Genomic DNA, 23,435 nt, shown 5'->3' with positions numbered 1-23,435 from the left:
TTTATTTTTTGTATTCCTAATTGATCTAACACATAACAATTGGTTCAAAATAATAATAGCAACAATGTAGTTGATTATGTATGTATATATCTTATGTGTGTGTACATGTATGTTTATGCATGGTTACATATAAGTGAAATGAATGACAGCAATAATACAAGGGACAGGAGGGAGGAATTAGGGTTATTCTGTTATTTAAGGTACTCACACTACCTGTAAGGTGGTATAGTGTTATTTGAAAGTGGACTTGGTATAGTTGTGAATGTATATTGCAAACTCTAGGGTAACCACTACAAAAGGTAAAAGATAATGAAGAAGAATATTATGCTTATACTGTAAACAACAAAAAGCAGAATCCTAGGCAGGAATAGATAATGAGATTGAAGATACGTAAGAAAAATTCTAGAAACAGACCCTGGTACTATAGAAAGTTAGTATTTGGTCAAAAATAGCATCTTAAATTGGGTCGGGGAGGTGGGGGGGAAGGACAGATTTTTAAATAAAAGTTGTATTTGAGCTGGAAATAACATGAAGAAAAAGTCAAATTCCTACCTGATATAATACAATAAAATAAATTTCAGATGAATTTTTTAAAAAATATAAAACTATTAGAATAAAATATAGGAAGAGCCAGGTATAGTGGTATGGACCTATAGTTCCAGCTACTTAGGAGGTAGAAGCAGGAGGATCCCTTGAGGCCAAGAGTTCAAGGCTACAGTGAGCTATAATCAACTCTGTGAATAGTCACTGCACTCCAGCCTGGGAAACATAGTGATACCCCACCTCTAAGTAAATAAATACAGAAAATGTCCATTAATCTTAGGGTAGGAACTGCCTCTCTTAACATGCCCCAAAGCCCTAGAAAAATATCGACAGATCTGACTAAATAAAAACATAAAACTACTAAACAAGATACCATAAATGAAGGTAAAAAGTAAACAAAAAATTGGGAGAAATTATTTTTAAGATGTTTAACAGTCAACAGACATGCATCTATAATATATAATAAAGCACTCTAAAAAATAAATCAAAAATTAATAAGCCAAAAAGAATAAAAATAAGGAACTCAGAAGATAAACAGTAAGAGGCAAATAAAAGATAACTAAGAATCAACAAAATGCAAGTTAAAATATTATTTTTTGCTTATCAACTTGAAAAACATTTAAAAAATTATATCCATTCTTGCCCAAGCTTTACAGAAACAAGAAATTTCAATACTTTCAGCACAGAAATATGTTAACTCTTTTTTAGAGTTATGGAACATAACCAGTGAATCTAGCTATTAAAAATTTTAACTGCCATATCCTTGATCTGGCATTTCCACTTCTAGGAAATTTATCCTATTGAAACATTTCTACAAATAAGCAAAAGAAATATTAGGATACAAGTAAGTACAATATAAGAGAAAGATTCCTACTCTATCACTTCTTAGCTATGTTAACTACAGTAGATTAACATCCGTAAGTTTTAATTTTTAATCCTCATCTGTAAAAAGATAAAACCTCCATGTCTTGAAATTATTGAGAAGTTGAAATGAGACAACTCTTATATAACTCAGCAAACAGTAAAGTGTCATTTTTCGCCATTGTTTATTATCATTACAAAAATGTTCAGGAATACTGTGCAGTTGTTTAGACAATGAGGCATATCTATAGGCACTGACTTGGAAAAATATCCAAATCTGTTAAGTGAAAAAAAATCAAGATGCAAAATTATGTGTTCTTAGCCTATGTTAAAAAACCAATATATAACAATGCTGTAAAGAGAATAAAAACAAAACATACAAACCCCCCACCAACACTACCACCAAAAACAAACAAACAAACAAACAAAAGCCCACGAGCATATATTTGGAGATTCTGACAGTAATGCAGTGACACAGGGTGGCAGGAGAATTTAAAATCTTTCATTTTCTGGCCAGGCATGGTAGCTCATGCTTGTAATCCCGGTACTTTGGGAGGCCAAGGCAGGTGGATCGCTTGAACCCAGGAGTCCGAGACCAGCCTGGGCAACATGTTGAAACCTCGTCTCTACAAAAAATTTAAAAATTACCTGGGCATGGTGGCATGCACCTATAGTCCTAGCTACTTGGGAGGCTGAGGGAGGAGAATTGCTGGAGCTAAGGAGGTGGAGGCTGCACGCCACTGCACTCCAGCCTGGGCGACAGAGTGAAACCCTGTCTCAAAAGAAAAAAAAAAGCTTCCACCTTCTATAAAATATTTTCCACAATGTTCAAGTTTCACACAATGAACACAAATAAGAAAAAATATTCAAAAATCACTTAACTTCCTAATACCATTAAAGGCAAGATAAAATACTACTTACATTCTGTTTTATTTTATATTTCAAAGAATAAAAACATTAGTATTTTAATTAACTCTTTAAATAGGACAAAATTATTTCTCAGGTTTGAACTCATTAAATTAATAGTTTCTTCTTAAAAAGCAAAGAGTATCATATTTACGAATTAAATTCTCAAGTATCCTTTCACCCCTAGTAAAATGATACACATAATTGTGAAAACAGGCATCCATAATTCTCATATATAGATAGCATTAGCAAGGACATTCAAATAATTTAAACAAAGACCTATTTATTACATTTTATCGAAACTTCCATAATCTCTATTCTATATAATTGGAACTGCTACAATTAATACTTAATGGCAAAATTACTCATCCTAAAAAAATTATAACAATCTAAGACAGCTAAACAAATTCTCTGGAGTAACTCCATGGAATTTCACTTAATCATAAAAGCACTCGTGCTGGGTCAGGCATGGTGGCAGGTGCCTGTAATCCCAGTTACTCAGGAGGCTGAGCCAGGAGAATCGCTTGAACCTGGGAGGCAGAGGTTGCAGTGAGCCGAGATAGCACCACTGCACTCCAGCCTGGGTGACAGACAGAGACTCGGTCTCAAAAAAAAAACACTCATGCTAAAGAAAGATCTTGTATATTGTCTTCAGAAAAAAATTTCATCATGTTTTTAACTATTCAGTTTTACAGGATCAAGTTTTAAGGATAAACAGATATAATTCTTTAAAAATGTTTAAGTCCTTCAAATAAAAAACTGGTAAAGTTTATAGTCAACTTCTCCTCCCACCTTGCCTTATCTACTAAGCCTATTAAACTAACCAATATAATCATAGGAAATTTTAGGCAATTGTCAAAAGCAAAATTATGTCCCTAAAAAAAGAAAACCTACAAATATTCTATTTATTATTTTATCTGAACCTCTATTAAAAGCAAACTAATTTTAGTAATTTTAAGCTGAAATGCTGCAAGAATGTACACAAGAGTCATGTGATGTCATACTTACTACTTCCAATCTGTTATCCTATGAGTGAAACTTCATAAGGAGGTACTTTGATTCTAAAAATGCAAGTCAAACCTATCATATTAATTCCATTCTACAGTCAACTTTATATTAATATTTGTTATTACTGCTTTTACTTTGGTTCCTATATGCAAAATGCTATGCTAGGCACTTTACAGAGATCATCTCTACACCTCACTGTGAAAGGTTGCAATGATTAGTCCCATTTTATAAATGAGAACTCTGGCTCACAGAGGTTACAAAAAGAGCCTAGAACTTCAATAACTGAGGTAACTGAAATCTAAACTCAAGGCCAAAGCCCATCTTCTTTCCATGATACCAAATCACTTTCCCACCTCTGTTTAAATAAAGGCCTTACGCACTAGTTTAAAAATAAGTAAATTATTTAAAACATTTTCTTCCTACAAATTCTCCAAACACATTCCAGTAGTAATTTATTTCTGAAATAACCATTACTATAATAACCACAAGTTTCTTTTTCTGTTTTTTTAAACAGACGCAGTGTAAATTTGATATAAAATTATAATATGGGACTATATATATATATTTTTTTTTTTCTATAAACAACAAAAAAGAAACAAACCTGTGTGGTCTTTCCAGACCCAGTTTCTCCTACAATCAAAACTACTTTATTTTCCTTAATTATTTTAACAATTTCTTCCTGTTTCTCAAACACTGGTAAAGACTGCCTAAAAGAATCAAATTCGGATTCTCCTCTTTTCACTGGAATCTGAGGTATGCCATTGTTGAGTCGCCCACTTGTCTTGCTCATTTCCCGGTTTTCTTTGAAAATGAATAAAAGAACAAAAAATGTATGATCAACACTGAAAAAGAAGTGTTAAAAATAAAAATAAGTAATTTTTTTTGCCAAACCTAGAAAAACATGCCAAAAGAGATAATTTCTAACATAATTCCTTTCAAATGTTTTCTTCTCTACTCAGTCTATATAAAGTTGTCAAGCAATATCTCAATTGTTGTACTCTTACACACACTATTCTCACTGAACATGTTACAAATTTCAATATCAATTAGAAAGCGAACCTCTCAGACATATTTCTGGTACATAATGTTTAAAAATTGATAAATCATTCAACAACCACTAAAAATAAAACAACCTTGATAATCTAAATGATTTTTAGGCTTGTTATAAATTTCTATCAATAATTTCATGGAAAATTAAATTTTTATAGTAGGAAATAATGTACATTATACTTATAAGATCACGTACATTACGAAAACATATTACAAAAAAAACCCATATATGTTTAATGTTATACACGTAAGATTAAGTGATCAAATAGAATAATTATGTGTTAAACATAAGGGTCCTAATGTTAACAAATTTCCTAATGGAGTATTTTAGCCAACATCCACATTTAACTAAACAGATAGGAATAAAGAAGAGGTATGAAATGTTTTATATTCATGTAGCTCAAAATATGTTTGTGTGCCTGTATTTAAAGTGCAAGTTCTTTGATATCTAGGACCACATATTTTCTATATTCTGCTGATCTATTCCAACAGACAATAATAACTATGTAAATTTTATCACTATAGGCAGTAAACAGTTTCCTTACTAGGGAAGTGATCTTTCCAAAGAGTAAAATTACATCTTTATTTTATAACCCAAATATATTATCTATCTACCTTTGAGCAACTTAATGTACTGAAGACTCTGTCCAATCTCTTACCAGAGCTAAAGCCCCAGTTCAAAATCTCACTTATTAGTGTGTCATGGCAGCATAATATATGAAAGTCTAGTCCCTGGAGTCAAATACCTGCTCTGCAGTTTATTGGCTGGTTTGGTGTCCTTGAACAAATTATTTAATTCCTCTAAGCCTCAGTTTCTTCACCTGTGAAATAGGGGAAATTCTTACCTTGCAAGGGTTGCTATGAGGCCCCATATAAAGGGTTTAGTATACTGCCTCGTACACAGTTAATGCTCAGTAAATGGTAGCTATTGATATTACTATTAATACTAAAAAAAAAAAACTTGGTTCAACTTAATGACACGCTTTAACACTGCACTTCGTTTCAAATGTTTACAACTCTTAATAATTTCTAACAAACTATTCCAATTGAGAAATCTTATTTCATCTTGGTTTTCGAAAATAAATCTAAAATGGAAAAAGAACAGTCATCAAATAATAGGGTAAATGAAGAAGCTCCCCAGAAAATACATACCAGCTTCAACTGCAAACACATTTCCTCTTTCTGTTTTAGGCAGAAGTTCTGTACGCTCTTTATTGGTGACAGGAAATCTTTGAATTAGGCTCCTAACAGCATGTTTTGTATTATGAGTCAAATTACAGGTCATCATTGCATGAGCTGTTTCTGATCCATCTTTCTTCTTCACAGTTAGGTATCTATTTGCTCCCTTTCTGAATATTAATAAAAATCATTTGTTTACTATATAAAGTCAACTTGTTCACATATGATGTATGCCTACTTAGAAAATATGTCTCAAGCAAAACACTGAAAAAAATCAAAATGCTTTGGGAGAAGATGCTGAAAGTCCAAAAAAATTCAGTAAAGAAAGACTTGGGCTAAAGTGGCCATACTATTGTCAGTTAAAATTTCAAGTACTGCAAATCCAATTTTAAGTCCACTATAAAGGCTTACTTACCCTTAAGTGTTAAAGTTTGTCTTTAGCAGACTTCATGGTAGATGAAACATCACCAGTTAATATAATACATGATGGGAAGCATACAGAGGGGGAAAATCAGTCTGAACAATAGAACCTAAAAATGATAATGAAAAATTTATGGTCCATAGTTCAGACTAATATGTCCCAGTGAATGTTTCCACAGTATGTTGGTAATGAGACACTCCCATGAAAACCTGTTAAGAGAGCCAAGTTTAGTGGTTGGACCAAAAAAGCATAAATCAGCATTATTGATAAATAATTTCAGATGCATTTTTAATAAAATATTTTTCAAAGCTTCTGGTTCTACTCTTCAATTATAAGGTAATGATGATTTGTAACTGTTCAAGTTATTTACTGTAGGTATATTGTTTCCTCAACTGGTCCAGGACTGAGCATATCTTTTATGACTTCTGTAGCTCTAAGAGTAGTAGCTATAGTGTTATATACCAGGAAGTTCCCAAAAGTGTTTTGACTGATTTCATAATACATGCCTATAATGTAGCAGTGTAATACTGATAAAGAGCTCAGGCTCCAAAGGCACACAGACCTGAGCTTGAATCCCACCTCTACCACTTACTAGTTGTGGCACTACAGGTAAACTACTTAATGGCTCTGGGCCCAACACAATAGTAATATATACCTCAAAGGATTATTCATATGATTAAGATAATACATGCAAAGTGCAGTATCTGTTACAGTAGACTCTAAATAAATGAAAACTATTATTATAGTCAGAAACAATACTATTTCTTAACTTTTAAAAGTTACCCAAAATATTTCATAAAATGTTTTGCCATTTGTTAATGTCACTATTATAGAAATAATCAACAGAGCCATAAATACAATGAAAAATTTATAACTTATAAAGCAAATTTTATAATTTACAAAGCAAATTTTATACTTTTTTCTAATTTTTATTAGATGTAAATTTTGTCAACAGTATCTTCACCATAAGACTGATATCAAACTGGGGATTAACCTATACAGTTTTAGCATATAAGTTTTCTAAGTGAGGCTTCCAATTTATCAAGGTTTTTAATTTCTGGAAACCCTTATTGAATATTTTAATGAATTATAAGCTTTCTATGTTGTTATTTACTCCTTAACAAGTACTTGGTGGTACTTAAAATGATGCTATAAAGATGAAATAAAATTTAACCTGATCTAGAAGTTTTAGTTATTTCCATGATAAATTCAAATTACTGAATTCCAGAAATGTTCTCTGTAATAGGTTCTTTTCCCATGGACCTTTCTGAAACTAAACGACAGTCCTATATAGACTCAATAACTCATCCCCATTCTGTGATGTTCATTTCATAAAATTTTAACTACAAAAGGCAGGAAGTGAGCTGAAATGAGCACCAGAGCAAATGGTAGGAGGCTAGTATTCAGCTAGTAATAAACTTTCAACCAGTTATATGATCAACAACAAATCATTTTACTTCTCTGACACTGTGTAATGGTTAATTTTAAAAACTTCCTATTTTTAAGAACTCAAAGATGCTTTAATTTTCTTAAAAATCATCTCAGAAAGGTTTTGCTATATTTCACCTTTAATTTTATTTTATTCATTCATTCAATCATTTATCATATATTAACTAAACACTGACTTTATGCCAGGCACTGTGGTAGAAGCCAGGAATACAAAATGGAGTAAAATATACCCTTTCTCAACAAGCTCACAACTGAAATAATAAGTTAGATTGAAACCTTCCTAACATAGGTTACCTAATATAGCATTTAGGTATTAAAAACTCATAATAAGTAGTGGGACTACTTAGCCATTACCATTTAAAATTCACTGAATTCAGTTTGAACACATACGGTAGAATGGAAAGATAATATCAACTTGATCGTTTTTACGTTTTAGTAAAGGATTCTACTTGTGCTTTTACTGATTATTCCTACCACAGTCAGCACCACAGTGACACTGATATATCATAAAACGATTAATGAAATTTTTGGTAAAATATTCACCTCATCGTTGTGAGGATGGAAACATTAAATACAGTAGAAATTTGTCATACTATGTAAACTAACAAACTGAGATCTCCTCATTATGCTTTCATTCCAAGATAATTGAAACTATGGTTTGATGATAAACACCGGAATCTTTTATACAAAGCAAAACTGACTAAAAACTAGCTGCACATGTGGAAAAGATGCTAGCTAAGTGAAATTCACAAGAGTTTTTTAAATAAAATGTAAACCCCATATGCAATTTTGAAATATAAAAGCAAATGTAATAAAATTACACGAGAGCATCATAACATCTAACTTGCGAAAAATAAAGGTAACTGATGCATTTTGGCATTTCAATGGCTTCTTCCTTTGAAAGAAAAATGATGCTACAAGTAATCAAATTTGACACAATGTTAATACTAATCAATTAATTTACAAAGGATGTTAGTAAACATTTAAATCAAATATAAACATATGCCTCAATATTCCCTACTTGTAAATCTAAGAACAGTTTAAAAGATCAGCTGAAGAGCCCAAATCTGAAATGACTACTTAAAAAGCTCACAGACACCAGGAGTCTCTTAAAAACAAACAACAACAACACAACAACAACAACAAAAACAGGCGTTCATTTGATGCCTAGTAAGTACTTAATTTCATATTCCCTTAATTTATATTTCCATTAGGCAGACAGATGCAAAGATCTAGCTCCAAACCATTTTCTCCCCAATACTGTAATACAGAATTGGAAATGTAGTAAAGTTTGCATCATACTAATTTGTACTCTTTTATGATTACCTAAAAACTAATAAACCAACCAGTACACTTCATGTTGTCGCCAAACTGAGCACAGTTGCTTTCAAGGCATGGTCACTATGCCTACAGTAAATTTATTTTTCTGGGGTTTTTTTTCTTTTTTTTTTTTTTTTTGAGACAGTCTTGCTTTTTGCTTTCAAGGCATGGTCACTATGCCTACAGTAAATTTATTTTTCTGGGTTTTTTTTCTTTTTTTTTTTTTTTTTTGAGACAGAGTCTTGCTTTGCTACCCAGGCTGGAGTGCAGTGGCAAGATCTTGGCTCACTGCAACCTCCACCTCCTGGGTTCAAGCAATTCTCCAGTCTCAGCCTCCCCAATAGCTGGGACTACAGCCACCCGCCACCATGCCTGGCTAATTTTTGTATTTTTAGTAGAGACGGGGTTTCACCATATTAGTCAGGCTGGTCTCGAACTCCTGACCTCGGGTGATCCACCCACCTCAGCTTCCCAAAGTTCTGGGATTACCGGCATGAGCCACTGCACCCAGCCTATTTTTCTGGTCTTAATGAACTATAAGCTAAATTGAAGATGAGATCTATCCAATATTTCTGTTCTAACTCCTCAGAGCACCTACTACACTGCTATGAACTTGATGTGAACATCAAAAAATAATTAGTTAAGTATTAACTGTGTTCAAATCCTGGCTCTGCCACTTGCTAGCTGTGTGATCTCAGGAAAATTACTTAACATCTCTAGGCTTTAATTGCCTCATCTGTTATATAGGTGCCAGGTGTCAAAATAGACTCTGCCTTATAAAACTTGTTAAGATCCGTGGTAGACCAGATAAATAAAATGTGGTACATATACACCATGGAATACTATGCAGCCATACAAAAGAATGAGACCATGTCCTTTGCAGGAACACAGATGGAGCTGAAGGCCATTATCCTTAGCAAACTAACCCAAGAACAGAAATCCAAATACTGCATGTTCTCATTTGTAAGTAGGAGGTAAATGATGAAAACACATGGACACATAGAGGGGAACAACAGGCACTGGGGTCTATCAGAGGGTAAAGGATGGGAGGAGGCAGAGGATTAAGAAAAATAATGGGTACTAGGATTAATCCTAGGTGATGAAATAACCTGTACAACACACCCCCTTGACACATGCTTACCTATGTAACAAGCCTGCACGTGTACCTCTGAACTTAAAAGTTGAAAAATAAACTATAACCACACTAGTACACAAATGGAGGCATGCGCTGTCATACATCCTGCTGCATTTAATGTATAAGAAGGAATGAGTGGTCCTTGTTGCTCACTTCTGTGAACAGAAAGTGCACTAAGGCCATGGGAGTCATCCACCTTCAGGTCAAGGTCTATCCTTTCCCTTGTGGTAAATACCAGGCCAGAGATGAATCAGCGCCAAACCAAAGGCCCTCATCCAAATATGAGAATGCTGACTCCTTCTCATTTAGAAAAAAAAAAAAAAACTAAGAGATTATTTTATTTTCAATAATCCTTTTATTCTTGGGAAAACCCAGTTTAAACGTGACCTAATTTTTTATTTTATTTAGCATATTACATCTATGATCATAAGTAAGATAAACACATAATTTTCATTTCTAGTATTTTCTTTATGAGTTAGGTAGCAAAGTTATACTAGTTTCATAAAAAATAGGAGGTGTCCCTCTCTTTGATTGTCCAAGAAAAACTGAAGTAAAAATAAAACTATGTTTATTTTGCAGCCATAAAAAAAGAATAAGTTCACGTCCTTTGCAGTGACATTGATGAAGCTGGAAACCATCATCCTCAGCAAACTAACACAGAAACAGAAAACCAAACACTACGTGTTCTCACTCATAAGTGGGAGCTGAAAAATGAGAGCACATGGACATGGGGGGGAACATCACACACCGGGGCCTGTCGGGGATTAGGGGGAAAGGAAAGGGAGAGCATTAGGACTAATACCTAATGCATGCAGGGCTTAAAACCTAGCTGATGGGTTGCTAGGTGCAGCAAACCACCAGGGCACATGTATACCTATGTAGCAAACCTGCACATTCAGCACATGTATCCCAGAACTTAAAGTAAAATAAAATTAAAAAGAAATTATGTTTATTGACTCTTTGATTTAAATTACCTCTGAATGGCATTTGTGTGAGTAAATTTCTAATCTTGATTAAATTTATATCAATTTTTTAAAAAACCATTGTTAGGATTAAATGATAATCCATTTAAAGCACCTAGCACAAGTACACAACAACACTTAATAAATGTTTGCTCCTGCCTCCTCAAGGAATGCAGCCCTGCCAATATCTTGATTTTAAGTCCATGGGACCTGTGTTGTTGGACTTCTGACCTCCAGAACTGTAAGATAATTTTAGCCACTAAAATAAAAGAGTTAACGCCTGTTATTATTGGACACAGCAGGGTTTCTTTTTAGTGGATATCCAAAAATTCACTACCTGACAACCATTTTTCTTATTTTAGCCGGGAGGAGAGAGGAAGAATGCAGTATGCAGCTTTCCAAGACAGGAGGCAAGATGGGCAGTAATCTAAATCTGAAAAGGGGAGTGTCCTTGTAGGTTGGAGCCTTCTCGTCAGGGTGAATAGAGTACTTTGCTACTCTATATGGTACCTATTAGGCAGTGACCTTAGCAGTGTACTTGGAAAATCTACTTTCATATACTTCATATTTTCCCATTCTACAGATTTTTAACAAAGTTCATTTTGTAAAATTCATTTTGTCTAACTTGGACTAAAATCAAGATGGGATTTTGTTTTCATTATAAACAAGCCAAAGACTTAGAAAAGTAAGTGTTTAGGACTAAAACACAGTGACCTCAGTGTGACTTTAAACACAACCTTTAAAGTTGAGGAAAAAAAGCAAATAATGATGTGAAATTTTTGGTATGTGAAACCTGACTAGAATTTCAAAGAAAACTTCAGGATATATTAAAAATCACAAAATAGGGCTTTTACTCCAAGAATGTTTTTGCTAAAAGATGAGCAATTACAAAAAATAATCAAAACAGGGCCAAGGCACACTAGCTCAGGCCTATAATCCCAATACTTTGGGAGGCCTAGGCAGGAGGATCACTTGAGCCCAGGAGTTTGAGACCAGGCTGGGCAACACAGCAAGACCTCATTTCTAAAAAAAAAAAATTTTTAATTGGCCAGGCATGGTGGTGCATGCCTGTGGTCCTATCTACTTGGGAGGATAGCCTGAGCCTAGGCGTTTGAGGCCATATGAGCTATGATTGTGCCACTGTACCCCAGCCTGGGCAACAGAGGAAGACTCTGTCTCTAAAAAATAAAAATAAAAATAATCAAAGCAGGTAAAATTCAATTATTATTTAGAAGATGAAAAACAAAATCCATCACAAATGACATAATTTTGAAAGAAAGAATATCAAAAAGAAAAAACTGACCAGAAAAAAAATGAAAACTATCACATAAAAAGTCTGGAATCTATTTTTTTAAAACTTATATAAAAAGCCCAAATAAGAGAAAGAGTCAATGAGAAACTGGAAATAGAATCCAGACTTTCTGCCCTTTACACCAGATGGCATCTCAAATATGTACTAAGAAACTATAATATCAGACACATACAGACACACACACACACACACACACACACAGGAAAACTAACTTACTGAGTCAATAAAGTTTAAAAAAATAGATTATTTTTTTAAAAATCGGCTGGGCCCAGTGGCTCATGTCTGTAATCTTAGTACTTTGGGAGGCCAAGGAAGGAGGATTGCTTGAGCCCAGTAGTTCAAGACCATCCTAAGCAACATAGTGAGATGCTGTCCTATACAAAAAATAGAAAAATTAGTTGCGTATGGTAGCACATGCCTGTAGTACCAGCTACTCAAGAGGCTGAGGTGAGAGGATTGATTGGGCCTGGGAGGTGGAGGCTACAGTGAGAAGTGAGCCATGATCACGCCACTGCACTATAGCCTGGGTGACAGAGCAAGACCTTGTCTCCAAAAAAAAAAAAAAAAAAAAAAAAAAAAAATGCCAGGAGCAGTGGCTCACGCCTGTAATCCCAGCACTTTGGGAGGCCAAGGCGGGCGGATCACGAGGTCAGGAGATCCAGACCATCCTGGCTAACACAGTGAAACCCCGTCTCTACTGAAAATACAAAAAATTAGCCAGGCGTGGTGGTGGGCACCTGTAGTCCCAGCTACTTGGGAGGCTGAGGCAGGAGAATGGCGTGAACCCAGGAGGTGGAGCTTGCAGTGAGCTGAGATTGTGCCACTGCACTCCAGCCTGGGTGACACAGCAAGGCTCCATCTCAAAAAAAAAAAAAAAAAAAAAAAAAAAGTCAAAGGGTGAACAGAAAATTTCATGAAATGTAAGTCAGGTACAAATTCTCATACAAATGAAAAGAAAGGATTTGAGAAGTAGATTCAAAGTGATTTATCTCTTTTTGTCAAAAGAAGAAAAGGCATTTGAAAATCACAAGGACCACTAAGAAAATACAGTACAAAGTTTACTCAAAGATGAAAAGGAGAGAGAAGGAGCTAGGGTATTTCATAAGGTTTGAAAGCATTAAGGTTATAGGTATTAGGGACTGGATAAACAGGCAGGATTGCCTTGCTTCCCTTAGCATCTCTTTCCTTTTTCTTCTTTCTCTGGCTCTTCAATGTTTCCGCATTCCCCATTTTTGTCTCCATAACTTCCTTCTTGATTTCTCCTTCCCAAGATATTTATTCATTCCAGATCAGCTCCTAGATGACTATGCTACTGAAGAGAAGGACAGGAAGTCTACTCTAATGGACTGCTTTTCTACATTAGCTGTTTAGAATGCAAGATCCATGTAACCATAGAAATGACGTAGCCACAGAACTGTACATTCATAACATGTGTTTCCGAGCACAGACCCAAAACCTCTTACCTGAAACTAGTAAATCGAAACAGTGCTAAAAACTGGAAACTTTTTAAGTTTGCAGTAACCTTATTTGACATCAAATGTGATCACGTGATTAAACTGGCATGAGGTTATTAATAGTCTCAGTGTGAATATTCACAGAATTTCCAGCAAAAATATAACTGTGACGGCCATATTTTATTAGGTAGATTACACAACATATTGCAAATATACCCAAATACCTTTCTAAAATCTAAAAATTCTGAATCTCAAATATATTTGGCCCAAGTGTTTCTGGATAAAGTACTGTGGTGCTGAACTATATTTTTATTTTCAGGTGCAGTATTTTTACCTACCTAGTGGACTATAATATGGGCACATTCCAGAATCTAACCACTGTTCCAGTACTGGCCTTAGTGATGTTCAAAATGCACATTTACCTAAACTAAATCCCCTGTCTCAGTAATTTATCACTGTAGTAGGCAGTCATATGCAAGACATTCCTACATCAGCTGCTTTCACTTTGGGACCATCTTAATATTTATTAATATATTTACTTAATAAAGTTTTGTTTTCCCTCTTCCTAACCTAAAAACAGGTAAGCTGAAATTTAATCCTTTTTTTCCCTCTATGTCAGTAGTTCTCAACCTGAGCAATTTTACTCTCCAGAGGACATTTGGCAACCTCTAGAAGCATCTCTGGTTGTCACAACTGGGGTTAGGAGTGTTAGTGGTATGTAGTAGTAATGTCTATGGATGCTGTTAAACACCGTACAGTACACAAAACAGAATAAAGAATTATCCAGTCCAAAATGTCAATAGCACCAACAGTGAGAAAGCTTCCTTTATATTGATCCCACCATCCTTATTAACAAAATGAAATAGCGCCAAAGAATTTTAGAGTTTTTCAATTTGGATGGCTCAAATGACTTTTCCCCAACTATAGCTCTGTGATCCTCCCAACAAAACAAAACAATTTCCTCCGTACCACTTCTTAAAATCATTTCTAATCATCAGATCATTGACTTGGTAGGAAAGAAAATAATGAACATACACTCTAAAGCTTACTATTATAGTGCTGTAACAGTAAAAGAAATAAGTTCCATAAATAATTGTACTTATTATCTTTTGTACATCCATTTTTCAAATGAGATTTCATTTTTATCAAAAAATAAAAATATTTTTCTCAAGCAATTAACTTCAACTTTTAAACTATTTTTTTCTTACATCTTAAAATTTACCTTTGAAAGAGTTCACAGTATGCCACCCAAAAATGTCACTCTGCCATAAGGATTATTTTGAGCTGAAGGCAATCGAGAAGAGGCAATCGAGAAGAAGCAGACATAAGAAAAACTCTGCCTTCCACTGCTTTACCAGAAAGGGCAGGACTATTCTTAACAAGAAAAACCACTCTAGACTCTTAATAGAGACAGCACCAGGCGAACCTACATAACCAACCTTGCTAAAAGAACACATATCTTCCATTAGCTTCCCCATATATACCTTCCCACAATTTACTGCACCTACAAGTTCAAAGTCCTTTTCCTTTGTCTTGTCATTTTTTAAATAAATTCATTGTTCTTTATTAAAATGCCACATAAGCCCCATGTTTGAGTTACTATCGAGTTCTCCCCTATGTATGCATGACGCATGTCTTAACAAGCTTATGTTTTTCTCTTGTTAATATGTCTTTTATCAGTCTAATTTGCAGGGTCCCAGCCAAGGAACCTCAGCTTGGTAGAGGAAAAAGCATTTTCCTAGGGAAAAACAAAACAAAACAAAAAAGGGGGGAAGAGGTAGATAGAAGGAAGAGGAAAGAGTTGAATTTGGTACAGACCTGAATCTTTTATCTACATAGGATAAAATAAAGAATGTGAAGTTAAAACAGTAATAACTACTCAAATGTACTCAGAAATATTTCTCCCTTTTTTGGGCAAATAATCTTTAAAAAAATAATAATAAGAAGAAAAGCTACCAGCTTACCCTTTACTTTTAGAGACCAAACCAAGAGACTGACTGAGTCGATGAATAAAGGCTCTTTCAGTACTGGTCAAAGAAGAAGGAAATTCCATTTCTACACGGAAAAAAAACATAGTAGTATAATTTGTAGATAGGCAATTTTCTCTCAAGTAATACACACAGATACAAAATATGAAAAACATACACAATCAAATTTATTATACTTTATTTTAGGTTAACTTACTTTATATTTCATATTCTATTTATGTAAATTAATAAAAATATATTTTATTAATTCAGTAACTACTGAATGTCTACCAGAATTCTGATATTAATAAAAAGACATCTACGTATTAAACCTAAATGTGATAAAGGCCTCTGATATTCACCAAAAACGACTCCTCTTACTTGTGCTGGAATTTTGAGTTGGTATAATGACTGAACATATTTAGCTTGGTCCCTACTTGTTTCGTTAACAAAATGTTTCTTTTCTTCAATGATGAGATATGCCCAAATATTACGAATTCTCAAGATGAAACTCCATTGTCTTTGCTTTCAAAACTGTATAGAATTCGTATTTCACTATTTCAGAGGGATTTGTTATATATTGCTGAGGTTTTCTCTTTTTTTAATGCGAATTCAGAATCTCTCTGTCCAGAACATTCCCCATTTTGGACTATAAGATTCCAGAGTAAAAGGTCCCCTAATTAAGCCAGCAGGTCCGAATGAGCCCTCAACATACTGTACAGGTCACCACAGGTCAGTTGCTGGTTCTGCATTATATGACCCAAGACAAGTGGCTATCTAACCTCAAGAGGTGTGGAAGATGCTTCATGTGCCAAACAAGTTTAAGTGGGAAGCGTGATGCTTCACGGTTCAAACGTATTGCTGGTGCATTGATTTATATGTTTGATTTCTTTCTGCTCTTCTACATCTGTAGCTTAAACGTGCCACAATTAAGGTGACACCCCCTTAAAAATTTCTTTTAAGGATTAGGGCTAACCAATATCTGAAACACAGTGGTTTAACCGCCCAAGGCTGCTAAAAGACGCGGGGGAAAAACACTTCCAGCTAGGGAGCAAAGTGCCCATAACCCCACCCATCCGCAGAGCACCTCGCATTCCACCGCAGGGCCAACAGCCGCGTTCCAGACCCGAGTGCCGCCGCTGAGGCCCTCCCCGGACGGTGGCCCGGGTCTTCCCTCCCTCTTTGGAGGCACCCCCATCACTCGGTGGGCCGCGGTTTGGGGGACGCTGGGGTGAGGGGGTGTCCTGACTGCCAGCAGGGTCCCTGTCCGTAACCTCACCTCTCTGGTCCCCGTATCGGAAGCGCTCCAGCGCGATATTGACTGCGATCTTCACCTCCTCATCAATGCGAATGTCCTTCAGCCCCTTGGCCCGGCCGCCGCCCCCAGGGCCACACGGCGAGGGGCCGCCGCCTCCGCCACCGCCAGGAGCCGGCTGCAGCGGGGAGAGGCTGCTCGGCCTGGACATTGCCCGGAAGAGATGGTCTCTCCGCACGGGAGCGGCCAGGCCTGATGGCTAACAGCCAATGACAGAGACCGTGGGACTCCGGGGCCACTACCGGGCCGCTCCGCAGACGGCCTGTGTTGGGCCGAGGTCACCAGAAAGCCCTCAGTCACGACAACAGCAAAAGTGAAGCCTGCGCCGTTGATATCATGGCGAGGCGGGGAGCGCGGGCGTAATGACGTCACCAGGGCCGGCGCCCGTGACCTCAGCCGCTGCGCGCCTAAAAGGAGGCTATCTGTGGAGCTGTGGTGCAGTCCTGTCCTCGCGCCGCCCACCAAGGGTCGCTCTTCATCTTACTCACTCACTTGCTACCTCGTTTAGTCCCTTCATTAATTCCTGCAGTAAGCATGTATGGGCTCCTACTGTGGACCTGGCACTATGCCACGCCTTCGATATACATTGGAGAACCAGAGAGCCAAGGTTCCTACCTTCATGGAGTTTATATTCTAGTGGGAGGAGGGTTGCCAGATTTAGCAAATAAAAATACAGAATGCCTAATTAATTTGCATTTCAGATAAACGAATAATTTTTAGTGTATATATTTCCCATGCAATATTTGGAAAAATATCATAAAAAATACATATACTAAAAAATGAGCGACTGTTAGGTGTCTTGCATTCCCTTTTCTGAATGCGAGATTTTAATGCAAGTATGCCATCCTTGCTCTATCACGCTACACAGGGTAGCTGAGTGGGGGCACGTATGTAGTACATATTTACATAGTTCATGAGTTACCTGGCGATGAGGATACACATCTGGATCTAATAAAGAGGACTGTGTATCAACAACAGATCCTGGATGCAGTGACTAGATAGAATTCCAGGTGTCTGGGGAGGGTATATGTGTATTCTGTGTGTGGTAAGAAGGGGGCGGAATATTTGGTGACAAGAAGTATGAACTGTGGCAAAGAATACTAATACTCATCAAAAATGTTTCTCCTTTTCTTCCTAGGCATTATATTTCCCAACTCCCCTGCAGTTAGCTGGGGGCCACATGGCTGAGTTCCGGCCATTGGAATGTTGCTGGAACTGATGTATACCACGTCCAGGATTGGTCTATAACACCTTCCTTGAATCTTCCCTTCTCTGCCTTTCCTGGTCTTCTGGAAGTTCTTAGACAACGGTGGAACCACTCGACAGATAGCAGGTTCCCGATTCCCGGAACGAGTGTGATAGAGTGTCCTCACCAACCCACATTGGAATATGACATGGGTAAGAAATAATTCTTAGTTGTGGTAAACTGCTGAGATTTGGGGAGATTTTTTTTTGTAACATTATGGTAAATTGTTGAATTCGTCAAAGGTATGGCTTTTGATGAATCACACATTCTTGTGTTCACACCCTTGTATTCTTCCTTCCCACATGGACTCTTTCCTTGGCTATGTAACTTGCTTTGGCCATTGGGACATCAGCAAATATGAGATAAGCAGGGGCTTGAAAAGTGTTTGTACATTAAGGCTTAACCTGTTTTGCTGCTGAGAATTCTTCTTCCACAAAGAAGCTTAGGCTAGCCCACTGACAACTATGGCCCAATCATCCACCAGCACGAAGGGCAAGACATGTGAAAAAAGCCATAATGGAAAGTCTAGTCTCAGAAGAGCTGCTGGATGACTACAACTCTGTAAGCAACCCAAAGCAAGATTAGCAAAACCACCTAGCTAAACATAGTCCAAACTGTTGACCCACAGAACACATAAGCAAATAAAATGAATATTGCTGTAAGCCACTAAGTTTTAGGTTGGGTGTGTTACACAGCAGTAGATAACTGATACAAAGAGTTAGCTTATTCTGACTAATATATTTGTACAATGATAAGGCTGACCTTGGGCAGAAGTGACTGGGCTGAGAGAACTGGCTTCACCAGTTCCAGTTTGTACCCACTTGCCTAAGGACTGGGGTCATCAACATCTTGATATGCCTGTAAACAACTTGTGGCATACAAGCATGCCACAGCACAGTGGTCTGGAGACTGCTCTCTTCTCATCTATAAAATTGACCTGGTAGAGTAACATAGTCTTAAAATATAACCAACATGATTTTATTATTGATGCTAGGGATATTTCCTCCCACCCTTTGCCCCTTCATCACCCCTACTTTGCCAGCCCTCCTTCCCTTTCTCTCTTGTTCAGCCAGGTCATTTGGGGTATGTTATTTGGGGGAATATTGTCTTAAGTTGGTTTCAGTTCTCTGGAACTGGAAGAAGTCACATAGTAATATACCAGTAAGTTGCCAAAAAGGATCCTGAGCCCTGCTCCTCTTGGGGAGAACAAAACAAAAACCCTGAATGGTGTGGGATATCGTGGAACAGAATGGCCTGTGCTACTTTCCCAAGGGAAGGCCAGAGAGGCAGCCCAGGAAAGAAGGTAGTGTGGTGTGCCTAGGCAGGTGACGCTCAGTGTGGTCTAGAGCAGCAGAGGGTTCCTGGTGCCCAAGAGGTGTCCAGAATTGGCAGAGAGATATGCCAGACCTGAAGGAATCGCACAGTTGAGAATAAGCAATGAATGACTTAACGGTGACTTATGTTGTTTGACCACCAAGGATCAGAAACTCTTTCCTACACTTACTAATGCCTTGATACTCCATAAGTCCCCCAGAACTTAGAAGCAAGCCTAGGGAAGAGTGGTGGCCCCTGAATTAACTGAGGTTAATTACAGAGAAACTAAGTTCTTTCATATCTAAATCTATGGAATAAAATTTGTACTTAAGTAATTGTAAAACTACTTCCAGTGCTATCATTTTATATACATATCATAATATATATATCGAAAAATTGGTATTTTTCTATACCCTGTACATGTATCTACCTGTCTACATAGTAATCAGCTTAAATGTATATTAATATGGTTAGCCACAAGGTGACACTAGAAAGCTATCTTTTGCTTATGGTTCTAGGTCTTGACCGTCATGGATATTCATAAACGGCTTCTATGAAGTATTGTATTAACAGTAGTAATCCCTTCCAGGGACATTTGCATTTTAATAAGGGAGATGGCAGCAATGAGGTTAATAGGAGGCAATGTTAGTATTTTAAAATCATAAAAGTAAGACTCTCTGGAAGAGGCTATCAACTAGTTTTTATTCTTGCTCTTCTTACCCACTCTCATGTGATAGGATATCCCAATCATTACAAAAAATATCAAACACTAATTTATTCAACATCCATAAATAAAAAATCTAAATAGAAATAGTCTGTTAGATCTTGGAGCTTAAAATTTAAATGACTATTTTTACAGAATGTGCCTCAAAAACATCCAGAACATCCCCCAAACACTAAAAGCTCAGTCCAAAAATGTGAACACAGTAGGTCAGCAAATACATTGTGTAACTCACCGAGCAATTGCTATCTCATGTTGGGGATAACTGAGAAGAGGAGGAAAACCATCTCTTTCAGGTAGTCTTGCTTATTTGATAAAGGAGATACAATTTAAAGGATTGCATAGGAAAATAGGAAGAAAAGGTTTGGAAAAGCTCACAGGGAAGAACTTTTTTTTTTTTTTTTGAAACAGAGTCTCGCACTGTTGCCCAGGCTGGAGTGCAGTAGCGCCATCACAGCTCACTGCAAGCTCTACCTCCTGGGTTCATGCCATTCTCCTGCCTCAGCCTCCTGAGCAACAAGGACTACAGGCGCCCGCCACCACACCCAGCTAATTTTTTTGTATTTTCAGTAGAGACGGGGTTTCACTGGGGTTTCACTGTGTTAGCCAGGATGGTCTCGATCTCCTGACCTCATGATCCACCAGCCTCGGACTCCCAAAGTGCTGGGATTACAGGCATGAGCCACCACACCCAGCCCACAGGAAAGAACTTTCTAAGCAAAGGAGTAGTATATAAAAGTATCATGTCACAATCTCGAAAGCCCCTCATTGAGAACACAGAAAGGTAGGTTGAAGGGACCAAAGAAGAAGGCAGTGACACTAAATGATGAATGTGGATCTAGTCTATGGTCGGATAGCAGAGGAAATTTACCTACTGGGAAGTGGAACCATTGCATGGTTTTGAAGACAGGAGGGATATAAATTTGTCCATTGGCATATGTCCATATGGAATTTTAAGGAAACCATGCTCTTAGGATGCATCAAGGGTAGGATTTTAAAAATCAAGTGTAGAAATGATGACACTTTAAAGAATTTAACTGTGGTAGTAAAGAGAATCAGGTGAGAATTTATGAGAGGATGCTGCAGAGCTGGGAGAATGAAGACCCCTAAGTTTCTCCTTCAGGAGACTTTTAAGAAGAACTCGGAGATGAAGAGGGAGAGTCTATTCATGGAGCTGTCTCCTGGGACCCTCTGAAGAGAACATCAAAAACCCACTGAAAACAAAAAGGTTATTGCTAAATATTTAATGTTTCTGTTTTATGAAAGTTCAGTTTTTAAAGCATAGGCAAAATTTACCAATGCAGATAGCTAAAGAGGAATTGAATACATTTTTCTGTTGCTTGACAGTGTATTCATATTCCACAAAATAAGGATTTTATTTTCCCCAGGGCACACTTAGTATTTCGTAAATATAGTACTTTATTTCTTACTGGTATTTTTCTTCAAAATATTCACAAGCAAAATCCTGGTAATCACTGAATTGGGGCGATGGTTATACCGGTCTTCTTTATACTATTCTTTTTTACTTTGGGGTATGTTTGAAAAGGTTGACAATTTTTTAAAAAATCATTAAGAGTCTTTCTAGCCCCAAAATGTATCAAGTTAGTAAACCTACTTATGCATTTGGGATAGGTTAAGAAAGAAGTGTTCTTTCAGGATATGCAACTACCTGGTTTGATTGGATCATCCAAAAGTAGTCAACTCCAGCAACAGCAACAAAGAAAAACCAGCCTGGCATTTGGTCAGGGAGGAATACCGTTCAGGAATACTCCCTTGGTAGATGTTTTGGGGACATTTCTTTCATGTTTAATTTAGCAAATTGACTCATAACTAACACTGAAAAGGAAAGAGACCACATGATTAAAAGAAGATTATATTAGTCACCTCAGGCTGCCATGACAAAATACAATAGACTGGGTGGCTTAAACAGCAGAAATTTATTTTCAGCAGTTCTGAGGGCTGAAAAGTCCAAGATCAAGGTCTGGGAAAGTTCAGTTTGTATAGAGAGCCCTTTTCCTGGCTTGCAGATGGCTGCCCACTTGCTGTGTGCTTACATGGCCTTTTCTTGGTGCTTGCGCTCAGACAGCTTGCTCTCTCATGTCTCCTCTTAAAAGGGCACCAATCCTGTCTTAAGTGTCCCACACACTCAAGTGTCTCAACTTGAGTCTCTCAACTAACACTAATTACCTTCCCATCCTCAAGTACCTTCACATTGGAGGTTAAGTCTTTAATATATGAATTAGGGGGGTGGGGACACAAACATTCATAACAGAGATGTCAGGGACTTCAGAGTTATGTGCTAAGATGCATGTGGACACCACCTGACTCACGACTCCCCAGTCTATTCCCCAAACTTAATCACATCATCTTCCCTTTGCTGTAATGACTGGTCCATCACACAGGGTAATGGGGCCCCAAGAGGTGCACTGGAGTCACATTGATGCCTCCACACTCTTCTTCAGCCCCTTCCTGTCCTCTGGCCCATAAGACCTATTTAATAGACTGTTCCCACAAAGTTCCAGTCAATACTAAGGACTGGGTCGTCTTCCAGGGACATTTCCACTTTAACACAGGAGTCTTAAAGAGGAACCTCCAAAATGCAAAGAAACAAAGCTCTTGTAATGTAATTTCTGGAAATGCTACAGCTAGTGAGGAGTTTGCAAATGGGATTCCATCTCATTATGCCCTGAATCACTGCATGGAAGTGGCCACTACTCTCTGTTTATGAGACTAATCCTTGTCAAGAATTACGTAGCACATGAGCAGAGGATAGTTTTGATTTATTGGTTATTCTCCAAAGTGAATTCTTCAAATGAGCAAGTGAAATTTTAACTATGGCAAATAAATCATAGAATTTTAGAAATAGAAGGAAGCTTTGGAATTCAACTGGATCATTTTACAAATGAGGAAGTGAAAGTGTAGCTTGGCTGGGTGTATTGCCGAAGACTGTAGTTACATGAAGATCAAAGACTAGAATACTTTTTATGACACCATTTCACATCGTTGCTCCAGTTCTGCGCCATATCATTAGATATCAAGATCAGCTTCTGGCAGCACACCCTCAGTCTAGACCAGTTAGCAAAGAGGTGGTCAAGCAAGCCACTTCTTCACCAGCAATCCTTTGATTTATGAGCCTTAGGCAACCACTTTTGCACATTTCATGCTGTGTTGGGTCTCAAAAATTGGTTTGTGGCTTCCTTTTCAAATAAGTCACACATATTGAATTGCCAACTGTTACCACCATACCTTTTGTATTCATAATTCACAAATGT

At 37.1% G+C, this 23,435-nt stretch overlaps 1 protein-coding gene across 3 annotated transcripts in view; it reads right to left on the bottom strand.

Moving 5' to 3' along the window:
• YTHDC2 (YTH N6-methyladenosine RNA binding protein C2) overlaps positions 1-17,286 on the bottom strand; it is an 81,451-nt gene extending 64,165 nt beyond the window's left edge. Inside the window, exons 1-4 of one of the 3 annotated variants that reach the window (XM_055298396.2) lie at positions 16,847-17,286; positions 15,565-15,655; positions 5,521-5,717; positions 3,920-4,119 (exon numbers count right to left, since the gene is read on the bottom strand). In XM_055298396.2, coding sequence (XP_055154371.1) covers positions 3,920-4,119; positions 5,521-5,717; positions 15,565-15,655; positions 16,847-17,033 — 675 coding nt within the window. In that variant the 5' untranslated portion in view covers positions 17,034-17,286. Of the gene's footprint in view, positions 1-3,919; positions 4,120-5,520; positions 5,718-15,564; positions 15,658-16,846 lie in introns of those variants that run through there. The other 2 variants (XM_055298397.2, XM_063612913.1) reach the window with 2 other exon arrangements.
• Positions 17,287-23,435: the final 6,149 nt, after the last annotated feature.

This window comes from Symphalangus syndactylus, chromosome 11, assembly GCF_028878055.3.
Source record: "Symphalangus syndactylus isolate Jambi chromosome 11, NHGRI_mSymSyn1-v2.1_pri, whole genome shotgun sequence".
Lineage (NCBI taxonomy): Eukaryota > Metazoa > Chordata > Mammalia > Primates > Hylobatidae > Symphalangus > Symphalangus syndactylus.
Note: the sequence above shows the minus strand (reverse complement) of the source record. Positions and strands in the feature narration are given on the sequence as shown.